This window comes from Enhydra lutris, unplaced genomic scaffold (assembly GCF_002288905.1).
Source record: "Enhydra lutris kenyoni isolate GAN:26980312 unplaced genomic scaffold, ASM228890v2 scaffoldscaffold25, whole genome shotgun sequence".
Classification (NCBI taxonomy): Eukaryota; Metazoa; Chordata; class Mammalia; order Carnivora; family Mustelidae; genus Enhydra; species Enhydra lutris.
In genome coordinates, this window is record NW_019154109.1 from 9592296 (window position 1) to 9612304 (window position 20009).

A 20009-nucleotide genomic window follows, 5' to 3' on the forward strand; every position below is an offset into this window, starting at 1 on the left:
TAGGTGTTTGCAATCTTTAGATAAGCTATTTAGCTGATCTCCCACTAGAAGTAGTCTCAGCTGTTACTTCTCCGCCATCTTGACTCCTCTCCCCTGTTATCTCTGATTTTAAACATCTTTCTGAAAGGGAGAAAGTATAAGGAAAAGATAAGCATGTAAATAAACGTTTTTTATGAAGACTCAAATAATATAACAATAAAAAAATAAGGAGTCATTTATAAATGAAAACCCAGAAAATCCGAATCATGAAAATTCTTGTGACAGAGAAAATAAGCTATGAGTTTCCATAGATATTAAATCAGGATTGTTCATTAAAAATTTTTTTGGGAATAAAGAAGCAAAATTTAGAATACTCAGAATCCCTTCTAGGAAATTATTAGAAATTTGTTTGTCTAATGGATCTGGAATCCTACAGCATGCCAGAATTATACTGGCAATAGATCCTTTCCAGACACTTGTTTTAAATATTGTGTACTCAGGATCTCTTTAGCAACCCTAGCATTCGGTTAACTAATTGGGGTATCTCAGATCAGGTGATGATCTCAGAGAATCTGCCACCATAACTATTACAACTCTGATAATTTGAAATGTTTGTCACCATAACTGGGTGCTTAAAACCATACGGATACATGGAGTTCGATGAATATGACATATTCATTTATCTTCTTAGACCAAAATGATGATCCTCAAATTAAGTATAACTTCACCTGAAACAATAAAGACTTCTGTCAGTTATCTGGTTTCTTCACAAATTCATCTTTATTTATTGTCTCGCCCATGAATGAAGAAATCAAAGGAGAAAACATGAAGTATGTATATTTTCATGGTTTTATTTTATTTCACAATTTTATCTCATAATTTAATACCTTCACTTGGAGCACCTAGTAAATAGGACATGGGATACATGGAATATTAAACACTGTATGGAATTAAATGTATATCATCTTAAAAAAAAAAAAGACATTAAAGCAGCACCTGGGTGGCTCAGTTAGTTGAGCATCTGACTCTCATGGTCAGATCAGGTCTTGATCTTGGGGCTGTGAGCTCAAGCCTCATGTTGGGCTCCATGCTGGGCATAGAGCCTACTGAATGAATGAATGAATGAATTAAAAAATAAATAATAAAAGAATAGACATTAAGCCCTTTGAATGGAATGATAAAAAAATTTAAATAAAATTTTGTGAGATGATACTAAAGTAGTGCTGAGAGGGAAATTTTACCATTATATAGCTATGGTAGAAAAGAGTAGACTGCATATTGACTCATTATTTCTGCTTTAAGAAATTAGAAAATAAAAGTCAAGATAACCCAACATGTATATAAATTTGAAAATACAGCCTGTTGTTAGGGAGATGGTGGAATAGGTTGTTTTTTATTCTCCATTTGATTCATTTCTGCTCTAATCTTTATTATTGCTTCCCTTCTAACTTTGGGCTTGGTTTGTTTTTATAGTTCCTTGAGGCATAAAGTTAGGTTGTTTATATATGAACTTCTATTTTAACGTAGGCATTTGTCACTAAAAATTTCCCTCTTCCCACTGCTTTTGCAGCATCTCTGAATTTTGTTACATTGTGTTTTTGTTTTCATTTGTCTCAAGAGATTTAAAAAAAATTCTCTTGCACTTTCTTCTATGATCACATTGTTTGAGAGTGTGTTTTCTTTCCATGTATTTGTGAGTTTTCCCCTTCTTTTTGCTGTTACTGATTTCTCGTTTTACTCTTTTGTGGTTGGAAAAGATACTGTATAGAATCTTTCACATGCAGTTGAGGAGAATGTACTCTTCCACTGTTGGGTGGAAAATTCCACATATATCTATTAGGTCCATTTTGTTTGTATTGTTGTTCAAATCTAGGGCTTCTTTCTTGAATTTCTGTCTCGGTGTGCTATCCATTACTCAAAATGGGGTATTGAAGTCTCCTAATTTTATTGTGTTTCTGCCAATTTCTCCTCTTTAGATCTGTCAATATTTGCTTTATATATTTAGGAGTTCCAATGCTGGATCCACATATGTTGAGAATTGTTACATCTTCCTCTTGAATTGACTCCTTTATTATTATATAATGACCTTCTGTGTCTTGAGAGACAGTTTGAGACATAAAGTTAATTTTTAATTTTACTGAAAAAAGTATAGGCACTCCAACATTCTTTGGTTGTCATTCACATGAAATATCTGTTTACATTTCTTCACTTTTAGCCTATTGTGTCTTTAAATCTAAAGTGAGTTCTTGTTTTTTACCTGTTCAGGTGCTGTATTCTTTTTAATACGTAAGTTTAATCCATTTACATTTAAAGGAATTATTGACAGGTGAACACTCACTATTCAAATTTGGCTAATTATCTTCTATTTTGTGATTTTTTTTCAATCTCTTCCACTTTTGATGACTTCCTTTGTTATTTGATTATGTTTTATAGTTATTACTTTCATTCTTATTTCCTTATCTTTTGTACTGTATTAATGGTTTTCTCTACTACTTCATTGACGTATAATTAACAAAATTCTATATATAAAGTATACAATGAGATGACTTGGTACACATATACACTTGGAAAAAAATTAAAATTGCATTAATCACCTCACATAATTACATATTTTTGTGGGTGGAATGGTTAATATCTACTCTCTAAGCAAATTTCAGCTATACAACACATTATTACTAACCGTAGTCATCAGACTGTATGTTAGATCTTCTGAATTATTCATCTTATAACTGAAGGCTTACACCTTGGACCACCATCTCCTCATTTCCTCCATCTGCAAGCCACTGGTATTTACTATTCTACTCTCTGTTTTATGAATTTGACCTTTTCTTTTTTTCTTTTGATTTTATATATAAGTTAGACTTGAAGTTTAATCATTATTTATCTACATGTTGTAAATAGCAAAATTTTACTTTCTCTCATGGTATTCCATTGAAAAAAAAAGTATATATTTATCACATCTTCCTTATCCATTCATCCATAAATGGACATATAGTTTTTTTCTGTATGTTGGTTATTGTGAATAAAGCTGTAATGAACACGAAGGTACAGATATTTCTTCAAGATATTGATTTCATTTTCTTCAGATATATACCCAGCAATGAGATTGCTGTATCATATTGTAGTTCTATTAACTTTCTGAGGAACTTCCACACGTTTTCCATATGCCTATAACAAATTACATTCCCACTGAAAGTATACAAGTGTTCCCTTTACTCCACATTCTCAGCATTTGTTATCTCTTGTCTTTTTGATAAAAGCCATTTTAACAGGTATGAGATAAATAGTTCATTGTGGTTCTAATCTCATATGCCTGACGATTAGTGATTTTGAGTACCAATTGGCCATTTGCATGTATTCTTCAGAAAAATGTTTATTTAGATGTTTGCTCATTTTTATTTGGCTTTTTTTTTTTTTTTTTTGCTCTAGAGTTGTATATATATAATACAACTTATAAACACATATATATGTAATACATATATATATAATATACACATATTATGTGTATGTGTGTATGTATATATAGGCATATATATGTATATGTATATAATGTATATATATATTTCCCTCATCAGATTTATGGCTTACAAATATTTTCTCCCATTCCATAGGTTGCCTTTTTATTCTGTTTTTGCTGAGTAGAAGTTTTTCATTTGATACATTTACTTATTTCAGCTTTTACTGTCATATCCAAAGAATATCATTGCCAGGACCAGTGTCAAGAAGATATTTCCCTATGTATATTCTAGGACTTCCATGGTTTCAAGTCAAATTTGAGTCTTTAATTCATCTAGAGCTAATTTTTGTCAGTGGTTTAATATAGCCTTTCATTTTTTTTTTTCACTTGTGGATATCCAACTTTTCTCTTTCCTGAAGACACTACTTTCCTCATGTGTATTTTGGCTCCCTTATCAAATTTTAATTAAGGGTATGCGTGTGAGCTTATTTCTGGCTCCTAATTTTGTTCCTGCCAATTGATCTGCCAATATGATATTGTTTTCATTTTAATCACTCTATATTAGTTTGGAATCAAGAAGCACGATGGCACCAGCTTTGCTCTTCTTTCTCAAGATTGATTTGGCTACTTGGGAGTCTTTGGTTCCATAGCAAATTTTAGGATTGTTTATTATACTTCTGCAAAAAGTGCCAGCAGGATCTTGACAGGAATTGTATCTGTTGGGCAGTACACACACTTTAATGATATTAATTATTCCAATCCATGAACATGGACTATCTTTCCATTTATTTACATCTTCTTTAATTTATTTTATTATTTTCCTATTGTTTTCAGGATACAAGTCTTTCATCTCTTTGGATAGATTTATTCTGCATCTATCTTATTACTTTTGATGCTATTGTAAATAAATGGATTGTGATCTGTGTCAAATGTTTTTCCTCTATCTACTGGGATGATTATATGATTTTTACATTTTGTATTGTTAATTGGGTTTATCATATTACTGATTTGCTTATGTTGAACCAATCTTGAGGCCCATGGATAAACCCAACTCATTATGGTGTATGAATCTTTTAATAAGCTGTTGAATTCACTTTGCAAATACCTTTTTGAGCATTTCTGCTATGTTTATCAGCAATACTGGCTTATAATTTCTTTTTCTTGTAGTGTCCTTGTCTAGTTTTGATACTAACATTCATGCTAATCTTGTAAAGTGGTATTAGATGCCCCCCGCCCTCAAATTCTTGGAATGGTTTGAGTAGAATTGGTATTAATTCTTCTTTAAATGACAATGGAAACTTCTGGTCCCAGACTTTTCTTTGCAGAGATTTTTTTTTAAGATTTTATTTATTTATTTGGGAGAAAGAAAGGGAGCATGAGTGGGAGGGGAGGAGAGGCAGAAGGAGAGGGAAAAGTAGACTCCCTGCTAAGCAGGGAGCCCCACATTGGGCTCAATCCCAAGATCCTGAGATTGTAACCTGAGCTGAAGGCAGCCACTTAAATCACTGAGTCATCCAGGTGCCCCTCTTTGCAGAGATATTTTAAAGATTTTGTTTATTTATTTATCAGAGAGAGAGAGAGAGAGAGAGAGCATAATCAGGCAGAGTGGCAGGCAGATGCAGAGAGAGAAGCAGGCTCCCTACTAAGCAAGGAGCCCAATGAGGGTCTTGATCCCAGGACCCTGGGATCATGACATGAGCTGAAGGCTGCAGCTTAACCAACTGAGCCACCCAGACATCCCTGTAGAAATATTTTAAATTAATGATTCAGTCTTGTTCTTTGTTATTAGTTTGTTCAGATTTTTAATTTCTTAATGATTTTGTTTTGGCAAGTTGTGAATTTCTAGGAATTTATTCATTTCTTTATTCATTTATTGTGTGTAATTGGTTATGATTTTCTCTTATGAATGTTTGTATTTCTGTGGCATCAATTGAATGTTTCCACTTTCTTTCCTCACTTTGTTTCTTTTATGTTCTTTTTTCTTAGGTTAGCAGCTTTAGGTTTGTCAATTTTGTTTATCTTTTCAAAAAAGGTAGGTATTTGTTGATTTTTTGGGTCTTTCTTTCACATATTTCTTCTCTGATTTCTGTTTTTTCCTTGCTTCTGCTAATTTTAAACTTTGTTCTTTTTCTAGTTTTTTGATATATAAATTTGGTTGTATATTTGAAATCATTTCTTTCTCTAAGTGTAGGCATTTATCACTATAAAATCTCTCATAAAACTGCCTTCGTACGTGAGGTATTTTTTTCCTCTCTTGCTGCCTTCAAAATTCTCTGTCTTGGTTTACTTAGTTTTATTGTAAGGTGACTTAGAGACGATTTCTTTGGGTTAAATCTGCTTGGGAACTTATGAGCTTCTTGATTTGATAGTCCATATCCCTTCCTGGATTGATATATTCTCAGCCATTATTTCTTTAAGTAAACTTTCTGCCCCGTTCTCCACCTCTTCTCCTTTTGGGACTTCCACAATGCCTAAAATGTTTCCTCTGATAGCCTCCTAAATTCATATGGGCTCTCTGTACTCTTTAATTCTTCTTCCTTTGTTCTCCTCTGACTAGGAAATTTCACATGACCTCTCTTCTACTTCACAGATTATTTCTTCTACTTTATAAAGTCTGCTGTTGATGCTCTCTGTTGTATTTTTCTTTTCATTCATTGTATTCTTCAGTTCCAGAATTTCTGTTTGGTTCCTTTTATGATTCTATCTCATTGTTTTCCTGACTTCTTTGAATTCTCTTTCTGTGTTTTCTTATAGCCCACTGAGCTTCCATAAAACTACTGTTTTGAATTCTTTATCAGGAAAAATCATAGACCTTCATTATTTGGGGGTATGTTTTTGGAATTTTATTGTGTTCCTTTGGTGATGTCATGTTTCCTTGATTTCTCATGTCCCTTAAAGTCTTGCATTGCTATCTTCATCTTTGAAGAAGACTTCACGTTCTCTAGCCTTTCCTGACTGACCGTAGGAGAGAAATTCATTGTGTCATACCTGTTAGGGATTCTGAGGCTTTAAAAAACAAACAAACAAACAAACAAAAAACTTTTATATGGATATATCTGCTCCCTAAGTTTTGCTACTGCTTGGGAGGGAATTCTTAGATTGTATGCCTTCTTTCAACCCTGAATAGCCAGCTTCCTGTTTGCTGGCTCCAATGCTGAATGCTCAACTATGAGCTTTCTACCACTCCTATGGGTCAGTTTGGTTTTCTAGGTATGTTCACTAACCATGTAAAAAATGCTGCATTCCCTACCTTTGGGGCATACACAAGGAGCTGACCAATGGATAGCAGGTGTAAGGAATGTTGTGGGTACCATTAGGTGAGTGGGATTGTCAGGCCAGTCATCCCCAGTGGTTAGTGCCAAGTGGTTAGTAGGATCTTTGTTCTTTGATGAATTCTGAGACCTGACTGGTGTGCTCCAAGCTTTCCCCAATCCCTTCAGTCATGAAGATCACTTCATTGTTCTGGATGCGGTAAGAAAGAAATGGGCCTTTTGGTCAGAGACCCAGATAGCTGAGGAAGCCAGATTCTAACTCACACACTCTTTCCTCCAGTGGTGAAGTTGCAGGCTGAGTGGGTCTCTCTTGGCACTGAACCATGCCAATTTGGGGTAGTAGCGACTCAGATCATTAAAACTATTCCTTTCACCCACTTCAATGCACCCACTGTTGGATCTTCTTGCTCTAACAATGTGCTGAAATTTCTGTTAGATTCCCAGATTCCCAGAAGATGCTCTTGTCTGTGGGTTATTGATAAAATTGGTGTTCTTTGCCAGGAAGAATAAAAACTTGTATTCTGCCATCTTGCTGGTGTCACTCTATTTTTTTCTAGATTGAATGTATGTATGTATGTACTTAAGTTTTTATTTTAAAATCACTTGGTTGACATACAATGTTATATTAGTTTCAGATGTATGATATAGTGATTCCACAATTGCATACATCGCCCAGTGCTCATCATGACAAGTGCAATCCTTAATCCCCACCATGTATTTCACCCATTCCTCTGCCCCTTGCCACCTCTTTCCCCTCTGGTAACCATCACATTGTTGTTTACAGTTAGAGTCATTTTTTGTTTTGTTTTGTTTTGGATTGTATCTCTCACTCTCCCCCCACCCCCCCTTTACTCATCTGTTTGTTTCTTAAATTCCACGTATGAGTGACACCATATGGTATTTGTCTTTCTCAGACTTATTTCACTTAGCATTATACTCTCTAGCTTCATCCATGTTGTTACAAATGGTAAGACGTCATTCTTTTTTATGGCTGAGTAATATTCCATTTTATATTATCTTTTCTTTTTCCATTTATCAATCGATAGGCACTTAGGCTGCTTCCATATCTTGGAGAGTCTATATAATGCTTCTATAAATGTAGGGTGCATGGATCCCTTTGAATAAGTGTTTTTCTTCTTTGAGTATATACCCAGGAGTGTAATTGCTGGGTCATATGAAATTCTACTTTTAACTTTTTGAGGAACCTCCATGTTGTTTTCCAGGGTGTTTGCACCAGTTTGCTTTCCCATCAACAGTGCAAGTGGGTTCTCCTTTCTCCACATCCTTGTCAACACCTATTGTTTCCTGTGTTGTTGATTTTAGCCATTCTGACAGGTGTGAGGTGATATTGCATTGTAGTTGTGATTCACATTTCCCTAATGATAAGTGATGATGAATATCTTTTCATAGATCTATTGGCCAACTGTATATCTTTGCAGAAATGTCTGTTTATGTTTTCTGCCCATTTTTAAATTGGATTATTTGGTTTTTGATGTTGAGTTTTATAAGTTCTTTATATATTTTGGATACTAACCCCTTAACAGGCATGTCATTTACAAATATCATCTCCCATTCCAAATGTTGCCTTTTAGTTTTGTTGATTGTTTCCTTTGCTGTGCAGAAGCTTTTTATTTTGATGTAGTCCCAATAGGTTTTTTTTTTTTTTCTGCTTTTGTGTCCTTTGTCTCAGGGATCTATCTAGAAAGTTGCTGTGGCTGATGTCAGAGAAGTTACTGCTTGTGTTCTCTTCTAGGATTTTTATGGTATCAGGTCTCACATTTAGGTATTTCACCCATTTTGAATTTATTTTTGATTATGGCATAAGAAAGGGGTCCAGTTTCTTTCTTTTGCATGTTGCTGTCCAGTTTTCCCAACACCATTGGTTGAAGAGACTGTCTTTTTCCTATTGGATTTTGTTTCCTGCTTTGTCAAAGATTATCTGACCATATAATTGTGGTTTTATTTCTGGGTTTTCTATTCTATTCTATTGATCTATGTGTCTATTTTTGTGCCAGTATCATATTGTCTTGGTCACTACAGCTTTGTAACATAACTTGAAGTCTGGAATTGTGATGCCTCCTGCTTTGTGTTTCTTTTTCAAGGTTGCTTTGGCTAGTCAGGGTCTTTTGTGGCTCCACAGAAATTTTAGGATTGTTCATTCTAGTTCTGTGATCAATGCTGTTGGTATTTTGATAGGGATTTCATTGAATGTGTAGATTACTTTGAGTGGTGTGGACATTTTAACAATATTTGCTCTCCCAATCCATGAGCAAGGAATGCCTTTCCATTTCTTTGTGTCATCGTCAATTTCCTTCATCAGTATTTTATACTTGTCAGAGGGCAGATCCTTTACCTCTTTGGTTAGGTTTACTCTTGGGTATTGTATTATCTTTGGTGCAATTATAAATGGGACAGTTTTCTTAATTTTTCTTTCTGCTGCTTCATTACTGCTGTATAGAAAGGCAATAGATTTCTGTACTGTGATTTTGTAACTTACAACTTACTGAATTCATTGATCAGTTCTAGCAGGTTTTGATGGAGTCTTTTGGATTTCTATGTAGAATACCATGTCATTGGCAAATAGTGACAATTCTACTTTTTCTTTACTGATTTGGATGTATTTTATTTCTTTTTGTTTTCTGATTGCTGTGGCTGGGACTTCCAGTACTATGTTGAAGAAAAGTGGTGGGACATCCTTGTTTTGTTCCTGACCTTAAGGGAAAAGGACTCAATTTTCCCCCATTATAGATAACGTTAGATTTTTCATATGTGGCCCTCATTATGTTGAAGTATGTTCCCTCTAACCTTAATTTGTTGAGGGCTTTCATCATGAATAGATGTTGTACTTTGTCAAATGCTTTTTCAGCATCTGTTGAAGTGATCATATAGTCCTTGCCTTTCTTTTACTGATGTGATATATCATGTTAGTTGATCTGTGAATATTGAATCACCCTTGAAACCCAGAAAGAAATTCCACTTGATTGTGGTGAGTAATTTTTAAAAATGTACATTGGATTCAGTTAGTATCTTGTTGTGGATTTTTGTGTCCATGTGTCATTTTTGTGTCAGTTGTGTCATCAAAAATATTGACCAGTGGTTCTCTTTTTTTGTGGTGTCTTTATCTGCTTTTGTTATCAGGGTAGTGCTGGCCTCATAAAATGGATTTGGAAGCTTTCCTTCCTTTTTCATTTTTTTAAAAATGGTTTGAGAAGAAAAGGTATTAACTCTCCCTTAATTGTTTAGAAGAGGAGTGCCTGGGTGGCTCAGTCAGTTAAATGTCTGACTCTTGATTTCAGCTCAGGCCATGACCTCAGGGTCATAAGATGTAGCCTTATGTCGGGCTCTGTGCCCAGCAGGGAGTCTTGGATTCTCTCTCTGCCTTTCCCTCTTCCCCTACTTCCCCCGCCCAAAATAACTAAAAAAATCTTAAAAAATGTTTGGTAGAGTTCATATGTGAAGCCATCTGATCTTGGACTTTTGTTTATTGGGGTTTTTGATTACTGACTCAATTTTTTTTCTGGTGATTGGTCAGTTCAAATTTTCTGTTTCTTCCTGTTTCAGTTTTGGTAGGTTTATGTGTCTAAGAATTTATCCATTTCTTCTAGGTGGTCCAATTTGTTGGCATGCAGTTTTCAGAATGTTCTCTTATAATTGCTTGTATTTTTGTAGTGTTGATTATCATTTCTCCTCTCTTATTTGTGATTTTTTTTGTTCCTTTTCCTTTTTGATAAAACTGACCAGAGGTTTATCAAATCTATCATTTTTTTTTTCCCAAGAAAGAGTTCCTGGTTTCATTTATCTGTTCTATTGTTTTTCTAGTTTCTGTATCATTTATTTCTGCTCTAATAATAAAGATTAGAGCAGAAATAATAATCTCCTTCCTTCTGCTGGTTTTAGGTTTTGTTTCTTGTTGTTTTTCCAGCTCCGTTAGGTGTAAGTTTAGGTTGTTTAGTTGACATTTTTCTTGCTTCTTGAGCTAGGTTTTATGGCTACTAACATCCCCCTTGGGATTAGTTTTGCTGAATCCCAAGGGTTTTGAACTGTTGTGTTGTCATTTTCATTAATTTCCATGAACTTTTAAATTTCTTCTTTTATTTCCTGTTGACCCATTCATTGTTTAGTAGCATGTTATGTTACCTCCATGTATTTGTGGTGTTTTGGATTTTTTTCTTGGGGTTGATTTCTAGTTTTATAGTATTGTATTCTGAAAAGATGCATGGTATGGCTTTGATCTTTTTGAATCTGTTGAAGCTTGTTTTGTGGCCTAATATGTGTTCTATTGTATTTGCACTTGAAAAAAGTGTGCATTCTGATGTTTTATGATAGGATGGTCTGAATATATAAACCAATCTGACTCAGTGTGTCATTCAAAGCCATTGTTTCCTTGTTGATTTTCTGTTTATAGGATACATCCATTGATGTAAGTGGGGTGTTAAAGTCCTCTACTATTATTGTATTATTATTGGTCAGTTCTTTTACGTATGTTATTAACAGTTTTTTTTTTTTTTTTAAATTTGGGTGCTCCCATGTTCGTTGCATAAATATTTACCATTGTTACACCTTCTTGTTGGATCATCCCCTTTATTATTATATGTTGTCCTTCTTTGTTTTTTATTACAGTCTTTGTTTCAACATCTATTTTGTCCAAAATAAGCATTGATACCCCAACTTTCCTTTGACACTCATTGCATGATAAATATTCTCCATCTTCTCACGTTCAATCTTCGGGTGATTTTTGTTCCAAAATGAGTTTTGTAGGCAGCATATAGATGGGTCTTGTTTTATATATTCTGTCAACTTATGTCTTTTGATTGGAGCATTTAATCCATTTTCATTCAAAGTCATTATTGATAGATATGTATCTATTGGCACTTTATTACCTGTTTTATGGTTGTTTCTGAAGATTTTCTCTGATCCTCTTTCATCTTTCTCTCCTTTATGGTTTGCTGGTTTTCTTTAGTGACATATTGGATTTATTTCCCTTTGTTCTTTGTATATTTATTAGTGGTTTATGATTTGTGGTTACCATTGGGTTTGTATATAACATCTGCATGTAGCAATCCATATTAAGTTGATGGTCATTTTTAAAAATTTTTTTAAAAGATTTTGTTTATTCATTTGACAGACAGAGATCACGTGTAGGAAGAGAGGCAGGCAGAGAGAGAGGAAGGGAAGCAGGCTCCCTGCTGAGCAGATAGCCTGATGTGGGGCTTGATCCCAGGACCCTGAGATCATGACCCAAGCCAAAGGCAGAGGCCTTAACCCACTTAACCACCCAGGTGCCCCGTTGATGGTCATTTTAGTTTGAACCCATTCTTACTCCTCTTTTCCCCAGATATATGGAGTCATATTTTACATGCTTTTATTCTGTGAATTCCTTGACTGAATTTTTTTTACATAAATATACATGTTTACTGCTTTGTTTCATACATTTGTACTGTCACTATCTATCTCTTGCAGGGCTGGTTTAGTGGTCATGAACTCCATTAATTTTTGATTGTCTGGAAAACTCTTAATTTTTCCTTCTGTTCTCAATAATAGACTTTCTGGATAGGATATTCTTGGCTGCAGGTTTTTCCCATTCAGCCCTTTGAATTTACCAGGCCACTCAATTCTGACTTGGAAAATTGTGCTGAAAATCCCCTGGTAGCCTTATGGGTTTTCCCTTCTATGTTACTGTCTTTTTGTTTGTTTGTTTGTTTTTGTCTTGCTGCTTTAAAAATTGTGTATATATCACTATGTTTTGCCAATTTAATTATGATATGTGTTGGAATGGTTCTGCATTTGTTGATTTTGGGGGTGTTCTCTATGCCTCCTGGTCTGGGTATCTGTTTCGTACCCCAGATTATGGAAGTTTTCTGCTATTATTTCTTCAAATATATTTTCTGCCCCATTTTCACTCTCTGTTTCTTCTGAGCCTCCTATAATATGAATGTTATTGTATTTGATGGAGTCATTGAGTTCCCTATGTCTTTTCTCATTTTGCACAATTCTTTTATCTCTCTTTTATTGACCTTAATTACTTTATGTTACTTGGTCTTCTAGGTCATTAATTCTTTCCTCTGCTTCTTCCAGTGTGCTGTTCATTCCAAGCTGTTTCTCATTTTGTTTATTGAGCCCTTGATCTCTGCTATGTTATTCTTTATCTCTGTGTTAAAGGTCTCACTTAGGTCTTTGACTTTTTTCACAAGTCCAGTGAGTTTTGTTACAATCATTACCTTAAATTATCTATCAGGTATATTGCTAATATATAGTTTACTGTGGTCTTGTATTTTCCTTTCATGTGGGACAAATTCTTCTGTTTTCTCATTTTCTCTAAACTTCTGTGCATGCTTCTTTGTTCAGAAAGTCAGCTACTTCTCCTAATCTTGAGTGTAATGGACGTACTGTGGGGGGAGGCTGGTTGCTCAGGGACTGAGGCAAGCATGACTGGAAGTGTGTTCCCACTGGAGCACAGGGAGATGGGACTTGGTACGAGCAAGTTAGATAGTGAGCGCTGGCCCTGTGCTGGTTCCTACAGGTGGCTCTCTGTTTATGCTGAAGGGTGGGCGGGGGAAATGGAACCTGCCAGTTCCTTTGTTCCCTAAGGGGTCTCTGGGGAAACTGCCTTTCTGCAATAAACTCCTAACTGTGTGCTCTGGGTACTCTTCGGATTGCTCTTTCCAGCTGTATGTTCTCAGGCTTCTTGGTTGCCTTTTCTCCAAGTCCTAATGCTCTTTGAACTGTCCTAGAGCCAAGTACACTACCTTTAAAACCCCAGTCTTTAAACCCCACTGGTTATAAGAACTATGAAATTTGGGCTCTCTCACTTTTCAAGACAATTGCCACAGTGATTCATTTTCCCATGTGCTCCCTGGTGTGCTAATCTTTCTCTGTGACCATAGCTCTCTCCCCATCTCAGTGACCACAATCTATTCCTCTCAAACTGTGTCTCTCTACATCTTACTTCTTCAATGTGGTCTCTCCATGAACTTTAGTTCTCAGATTTGTTCTGCCAGTCTTCAGGTCAATTTCTAGGGTATTTAGGATGATCATATGGTTATCTCAGTGTATTCATGGGATGAGGCATGCCTAGGTTCCTCCTACTCCACTGCCATCTTCTTCCCTCCACTCCTGGTGTCACTCTATTACTATAGGTTTCTTCTTTGTGTTTCATTTACTGTTTTCTTTACTAATACCTATCAGTAGACATTTATTTTGGTGTATATGTATCAAGAAATTTGTATATCCATTCATACGTACTTGGAAAAAATAAAGATAAGTATATGCATTGGCATAGACAGTTAATAAAAATGGGGGTTAGAAAACCATAAATATACTGGGATCTCAGACCAAGTACTTACTGAGAGGAATGCATTCTGGAGGAGGGAACCAGCCATCTTCTGTACATGTCATTATAGTCTGCTCATTTTGAAGACTGTAACCAGAACTGCATTGAACTCTCACAGATTCATCTTGGAAATATTTTTGTCCAAACCTTGTAGCACTTTCATTTTTCAAATAACTGAAAATACACTGTCCTAAAAATCATAAAAATTATGAGCAAAAATTTTAAAAACCCATAAATTCATTGAAAATGGTAAGTTAAAAACTATTTGTACAAATTTTAAATTATAATGCACAAGTATCCAAAAATAACATGCAACTCAAGAAAAACTAAAGCTACTATCACATGTGGAAAAAGAAAAAAATAATATTCAATATTATCTTCTGTTTTTATAATTAAAACATGTATGAATGATATGGGCGTTTTTGAAAAGCTCCTGTCTTTATTTGTAATGTGATTTTTATGAAGAGCTCTTTATAAAAGGGAAAATTTATACAGGCCTTTTTCCTCCTAAAACTCATCAACTCGTCCCTTGGCCTTCTTTTTGTCATCTTAATAATACTCACTTATGCGTTTTTTTCCCCCCTCTACTCTTCGAAATATTCACAGATATACAATTAGAAAAGGGTTTACTTACTGAGGCATGGTACTACTGGTTCCCATCCTTTGGATGTGCAAGTAATGTATCCCCAACTATGTTTTGAAGGAGTTACAAAATTGGTATCACAGTAATAGGCAAAATAGTCTCTTAATCTTGCTGGAAAGTATGATCTATATCTATTCTCATTGTATAACTGTCCATGTTTTATTTCTGGAAAATCACAGGACTTCACTTGCAATACAAACAAAAGAAACAAAAACAGTATAAATAATGTTTTACCTTAATAAAAGAATCAAATTAGAAATGAATTCTTTCATTGGTGAATTATATCCTATTATTAGCATAATTTTGCTCATGGCAACAGCGTTTCTAGGACAAGAAAAGTTGCAAATTCAGATGACAGGGATATGTGATGAAGTTATTACTAATGAAGTTAAAATTATATCATGTGGGTGATTGATATATAAACTTGAGACTCTTGAGGAATAAGACATAGAGACCTATTTAATGAATTCTCCTTGAGTATGTATATCCTAGCCCCGGTTGATTAAATGAGCATCTTTGTTGAGAGATGAAAGTACTGATTTTATTGCTCAGATCATCTATATATCTTCTTTTCCTTTCCTTTCTGTTCTCAACGGAAATCAGAGCCCTGCCTTTCTTCTCAAACCAACTCAATGTAGGGAGATAGTGGGATTTTTTTTTGTAGATTAATTTTTATTAACTTATTTTTCTATTTATTGTAAATGGTGTAAGAAATACAGAGAAACACAAAAATTTTCTATTTGCCACTTTATACAGAAAAATAATGCCTGAAACCAGTCATTGAGGCAAGTTTTCCTCTTTTTATTTAATCAGAGAAATGGACTAAGAATATTTCTTAATATCTAAATAGTTAATTAAGGTTATGGTAAACATTTGATTGTTATTACTAATCATAATTGGTGAATGAGATATTTTAAAATATATCATACATATATCATAACATATATGACATATACCATAAATATGCAGTATTTTAAAATGTCATACAGAGCATGGCATATTATATGTGGTATATGTGACACATATATTACATATATATCATATATCATATATATATATATCATATAATGTGACACATATGTCACAGTATGTATATATGATGTATGTGAAGTATTTAAAATATCATATTTACATAATGTCATATATACCATATATAGGAGATGCTTTCAAATATGTCATATGTCATAGTATGTATATTTTAGGATAAAAATGAATATTTGATGCCATCATAGTTTGATTCCTTTTAAACACTAAAATGTCCTATTTTTATTGAGGCATGATATAATTGTATTTTATTGAGTTATTCTTATTTATTAAATATTTCTGACATATATGTTTAAGTTTTCTGTTGTTGATAACACATTTGTATATAATATTTTCTAGAAAAATTTTCCCTTTTTGTTGAATGATTTAGAGATAATCTAGTACTTTTAATACCAGGGTAATATTATTTTTTTTCCATAAAATTATTTGATTGCAAAGATTCTTGAGCAACACATGAACAAAATTTCCAACACACACACACACACACACACACACACACACACACAAATATTCATTACCTTCTTCATATACTTAAGTTTGCTGATCCATTTTCTTTTTTGTTTGATTAGAGAAATTTTCCATAGTTTCTGCAGACTTGTTATTTGGATTATACATTTTGAATCCTTGCATAGACTAATGTTTTTCTTTAATAAAGATTTTTTAAAAGACTTTAGTATTTATTTGAGAGAGAGAATGAGAGTGTGAGCATAAGGGGGGCGGATGGACAGGAAGAAAAGCAGACTCTCCACTGAGCAGGAACCAGGGGTCATGACCTGAGCCAAAGGCAGAGGGTTAACCAACTGAGCCATCCAGGTGCCCCTTTAATAAGGATTTGTAAATGATACCTTCTCTAGGTATAGATCCTTGGCCTACAGTCCATAGCTCTCATTGATAGAATTTCCCCCATGCTTTTTAAGCTTCCAATGTTGAGATTAAGATGGTCATTTACTCTTAATTCCTTTGAAGTAAACTTCTAGGTTTTTTTTTTTTTCCCTACTAATTTTTGAAGATTTAGATTATTTTCTCTCTACCCTTGAATGAATTTCATCGTGATACATCAAGATGTGTGTCACTTAATAATTCTACCTTAGACAAGCTTCACTTAGTCTTTGGATTTGCAAGAACTGAGTCTTAAAGAATTCAATTAAATTAGCTGTGAAATTGTAAAGGAGAGATTTGAATCCTGGTGGTCTGATTTCAGAACAACTATGGTTATCTACCTATTATGGTGTTTCAAAGGATATCAATTAAAAAAAACCAAAACAGCCTGATGAGATTTCTTCTCAAAAGGTATACAAAGAGGATAAAATTATAAGTATTATTATTATGACAGGCTTGAACCCCTTTACTATCTTCCTCTTTCATCTGGGCACACTGTGTTTTTATACTCTAACAAAATCAACTCTGAAGCAAATATAATATTTCACATATAGTCTGATCAGTACTGAGATTGGTAAGACTTAGAACAGCCTCATTCTACCTTAGACTTCTATCAATGCAGGCTATGGTCTCATAGTACCGGTGGTTCTGTCATAGTTTTGATGCAAACTAATCCCAAAATTGATTAAAATATTCACTATTTTTTTAGGTAAGCTCCACACCCAGCATGAGGCCCAGTGTGGGATTTAAATTCATGACCCTGAGATCAAGTCCTGAGCTGAAATAATGAGTCAGACACTTATCCAACTGAGGCCCCATAGACATGCCAAATATTCACTAATTTTAAAACATTTCTAATCTGTCTGTACTTGTACAGCTAATTCCTTTAACCAAAGTCCAGGATTTTGTAGTTAACGCTACTAAATGACATGTTATTAGATTCAACCTAGCACATAAGATTCTTTTTGAAGAATGAATCTGTGCTAAAGCAGAGTCACTAACATTTTGCCAAGTAACTCCACTTTTGACTTTGTACTGCTTCCCCTAAACCAATTAAGATAAAATGATAACAGAAATGAGTAGCTAAATAGGTCTGATAACATCTGGAACCCCAGTTTTAAGATAGGCACCTGACAGACAAGTCCCCAAAACATCTATCTTTGGAAGCCAGCTTCTGGTTTGGCATACAGCTAGAGGCCTACTTAGGTGTTCTCTGGGGATCGAGGTAGTGGGGAACAATCTTTATAAATGAGGCCTGAGAAGCAGGTTCTAATTAAACTAAGAGCCAGCTGTAATCCTCTCCAGGGATTGTAAGAGATTACATCTCTCTCTTTGCTGCACTCCAGAGTGCGGGTATTTCCTAGCAAGGAACTCATACACACATTTGGTGTCTAGTTTTTGCATCTGGTGCTCTGGTTTTTGTGACTGCTTCTCAGGAATTGGCCCTTGATTGCCTGCCCATGGTAGTCTGCAGGGTTTGTATTCATGAATTCAAAAAGATGGTGGCTGAGAAAGAAACAGCTCTTAACTGGCTATTACTCCATTTCTCAGTTAAGGAGGAACAGACAGAAATGACCATGTCCCAGTCTTCCCCTGAAAGAGGTACATTTGCATATTTTAAGCATTGCTGCCTGAGAACCTGGCTTCTTACCTCCTTGAATGTAGGTGCTGACTGAGCTCTTCCCCTTTGGGGCATTGGTCAGGTCGTGGCACACTCTGAAATACTGAGAGCCACTAAAAATAAAGTAGGGTGGTTGGACAATCACAAAGCTAAGAGAGAACCAAAAGCCAGGGCAGGGCTAAACAATAATGGTCATCTCTTAAGTGAGGCTATTCCTTCAAGATTAGGAGAGTTGGCTGTTTTAACTAATGCATAGAAACCAACACAGAGAATCAAGGAAAATGAAGAAACAGGAATATGTTCAAAATGAAACAACAAGATAACACCTCAGAAAAAGCCTTTAACAAAGTGAAAATAAGTGATTTACCTGATAAAGAGTTAAAAATAATGGCTATAAAATGCTCACTAAGCTTGGAAAAAGAATGGATAAGCAGTGAGAATTTCAACAAAGAGATAGGAAATATAAGAAAGCATCAAACAGAAGTCACAGAGCTGATGAATACAATAATTTTACTGAAAAATACAGTAAAAAGTTTCAATACCAGACTAGAGGAAGCAGAAGAAAGTATTAATACATTTAAAGACAGGATAGTGGAACTCACCACCATACAAAAGATTAAAGATGCGGACTGATGGGACAACATTAGCAGACCAACACTCTCACTATAAGAGCCCCAGAAGAAAGAGAAAGGGGGCAGAAAACGTATTTGAAGAAATAGGGACTGAACGTTTCCCTAACCTTGGGAAGGAAATAGGCATACAGATCCAAGAAACCTACAAAGTTGCAAGTAAGATGAACTCAAAGAAACCCACACCAATGTACATTATAGTTAAACTGTCAAAATTAAAGAGAGGGAGAGAATCTCCAGGGTGGTAAGAAAAAAACAACTTGCTATGTAGAGAGATTAAAATGTTTACAAGACAAGCAAAAGCTAAAGAAGTTAATCACCCCTAGACCAGCATTATTAGAACTGTTAAAGGAATTCTTTAAGCTGAGGTAAAAGGGTGCTAATTATTAACAGGAAAACATATAAATGTATAAATCTCATTGGTAAAGGCAAATATATGACAAAATTCAGAATAATCTAATATTGTAAGGGTTAATCACTTATAAAGTTAGGAAGAAGGTTAAAGAGCCAAAAGAAGTAAAAAAAAGTATAACTATGATAATTTATTAAAGGATGCACAAAACATGTAAATTGTGACATCAGAAATATAAACATGGGAGAATAAAATGCTAGAGCTTAGAACACAATCAAAGTTAAGTTCTGTTCAAGTTAAAGTAGACTGCTATAAATATAAGTTGTTTATGTAAGTCTTGTGGTAACCACAAAGAGAAAACCTTTGGTAGATGTACAGTAGTTAAAGACAAAGGAATCTAAGCATACTGCTACAGAAAATAATGAAATCATGAAGAAATAAAGCAAGAGAAGAAGAAAGGGCCAGAAGAAATACAAAACAGTGGGAAAGTAAGTAAAAAGGGCAGTAAGTACACACGTATCAATAATTACTTTTACAAAGTAACAAAATACATAAGGAAGAACTGAAATAACATTCCCCGCCCACATTGAGGGTTTATAACCATCTTCCCATCTTATTCTTCTGTCAGTGTTTCTGTGTATTTGTTTTTGTTTTTGTACTACATAAATCTTATTCTTGGGGTTCATTTTGGCTGGGCTTTTTTTTTCATGTTTTTTACTTTTTTCAGTCTTTTTGTTCATTTTTGTTTATGTACCTTATAAATCTCACTTTTGGGGCTCATTTTGGCTGTTTTCTCTCTCTCT

At 34.5% G+C, this 20009-nt stretch overlaps 1 protein-coding gene across 1 annotated transcript in view; it reads right to left on the bottom strand.

Moving 5' to 3' along the window:
* The window catches only part of LOC111150967 (complement factor H-like), a 186178-nt gene that overhangs the window by 85011 nt on the left and 81158 nt on the right, over positions 1–20009 (bottom strand). Inside the window, exons 2-4 of the mRNA XM_022508655.1 lie at positions 14673–14867; positions 14052–14228; positions 76–120 (exon numbers count right to left, since the gene is read on the bottom strand). Coding sequence (XP_022364363.1) covers positions 76–120; positions 14052–14228; positions 14673–14867 — 417 coding nt within the window. The remainder of the gene's footprint in view (positions 1–75; positions 121–14051; positions 14229–14672; positions 14868–20009) is intronic.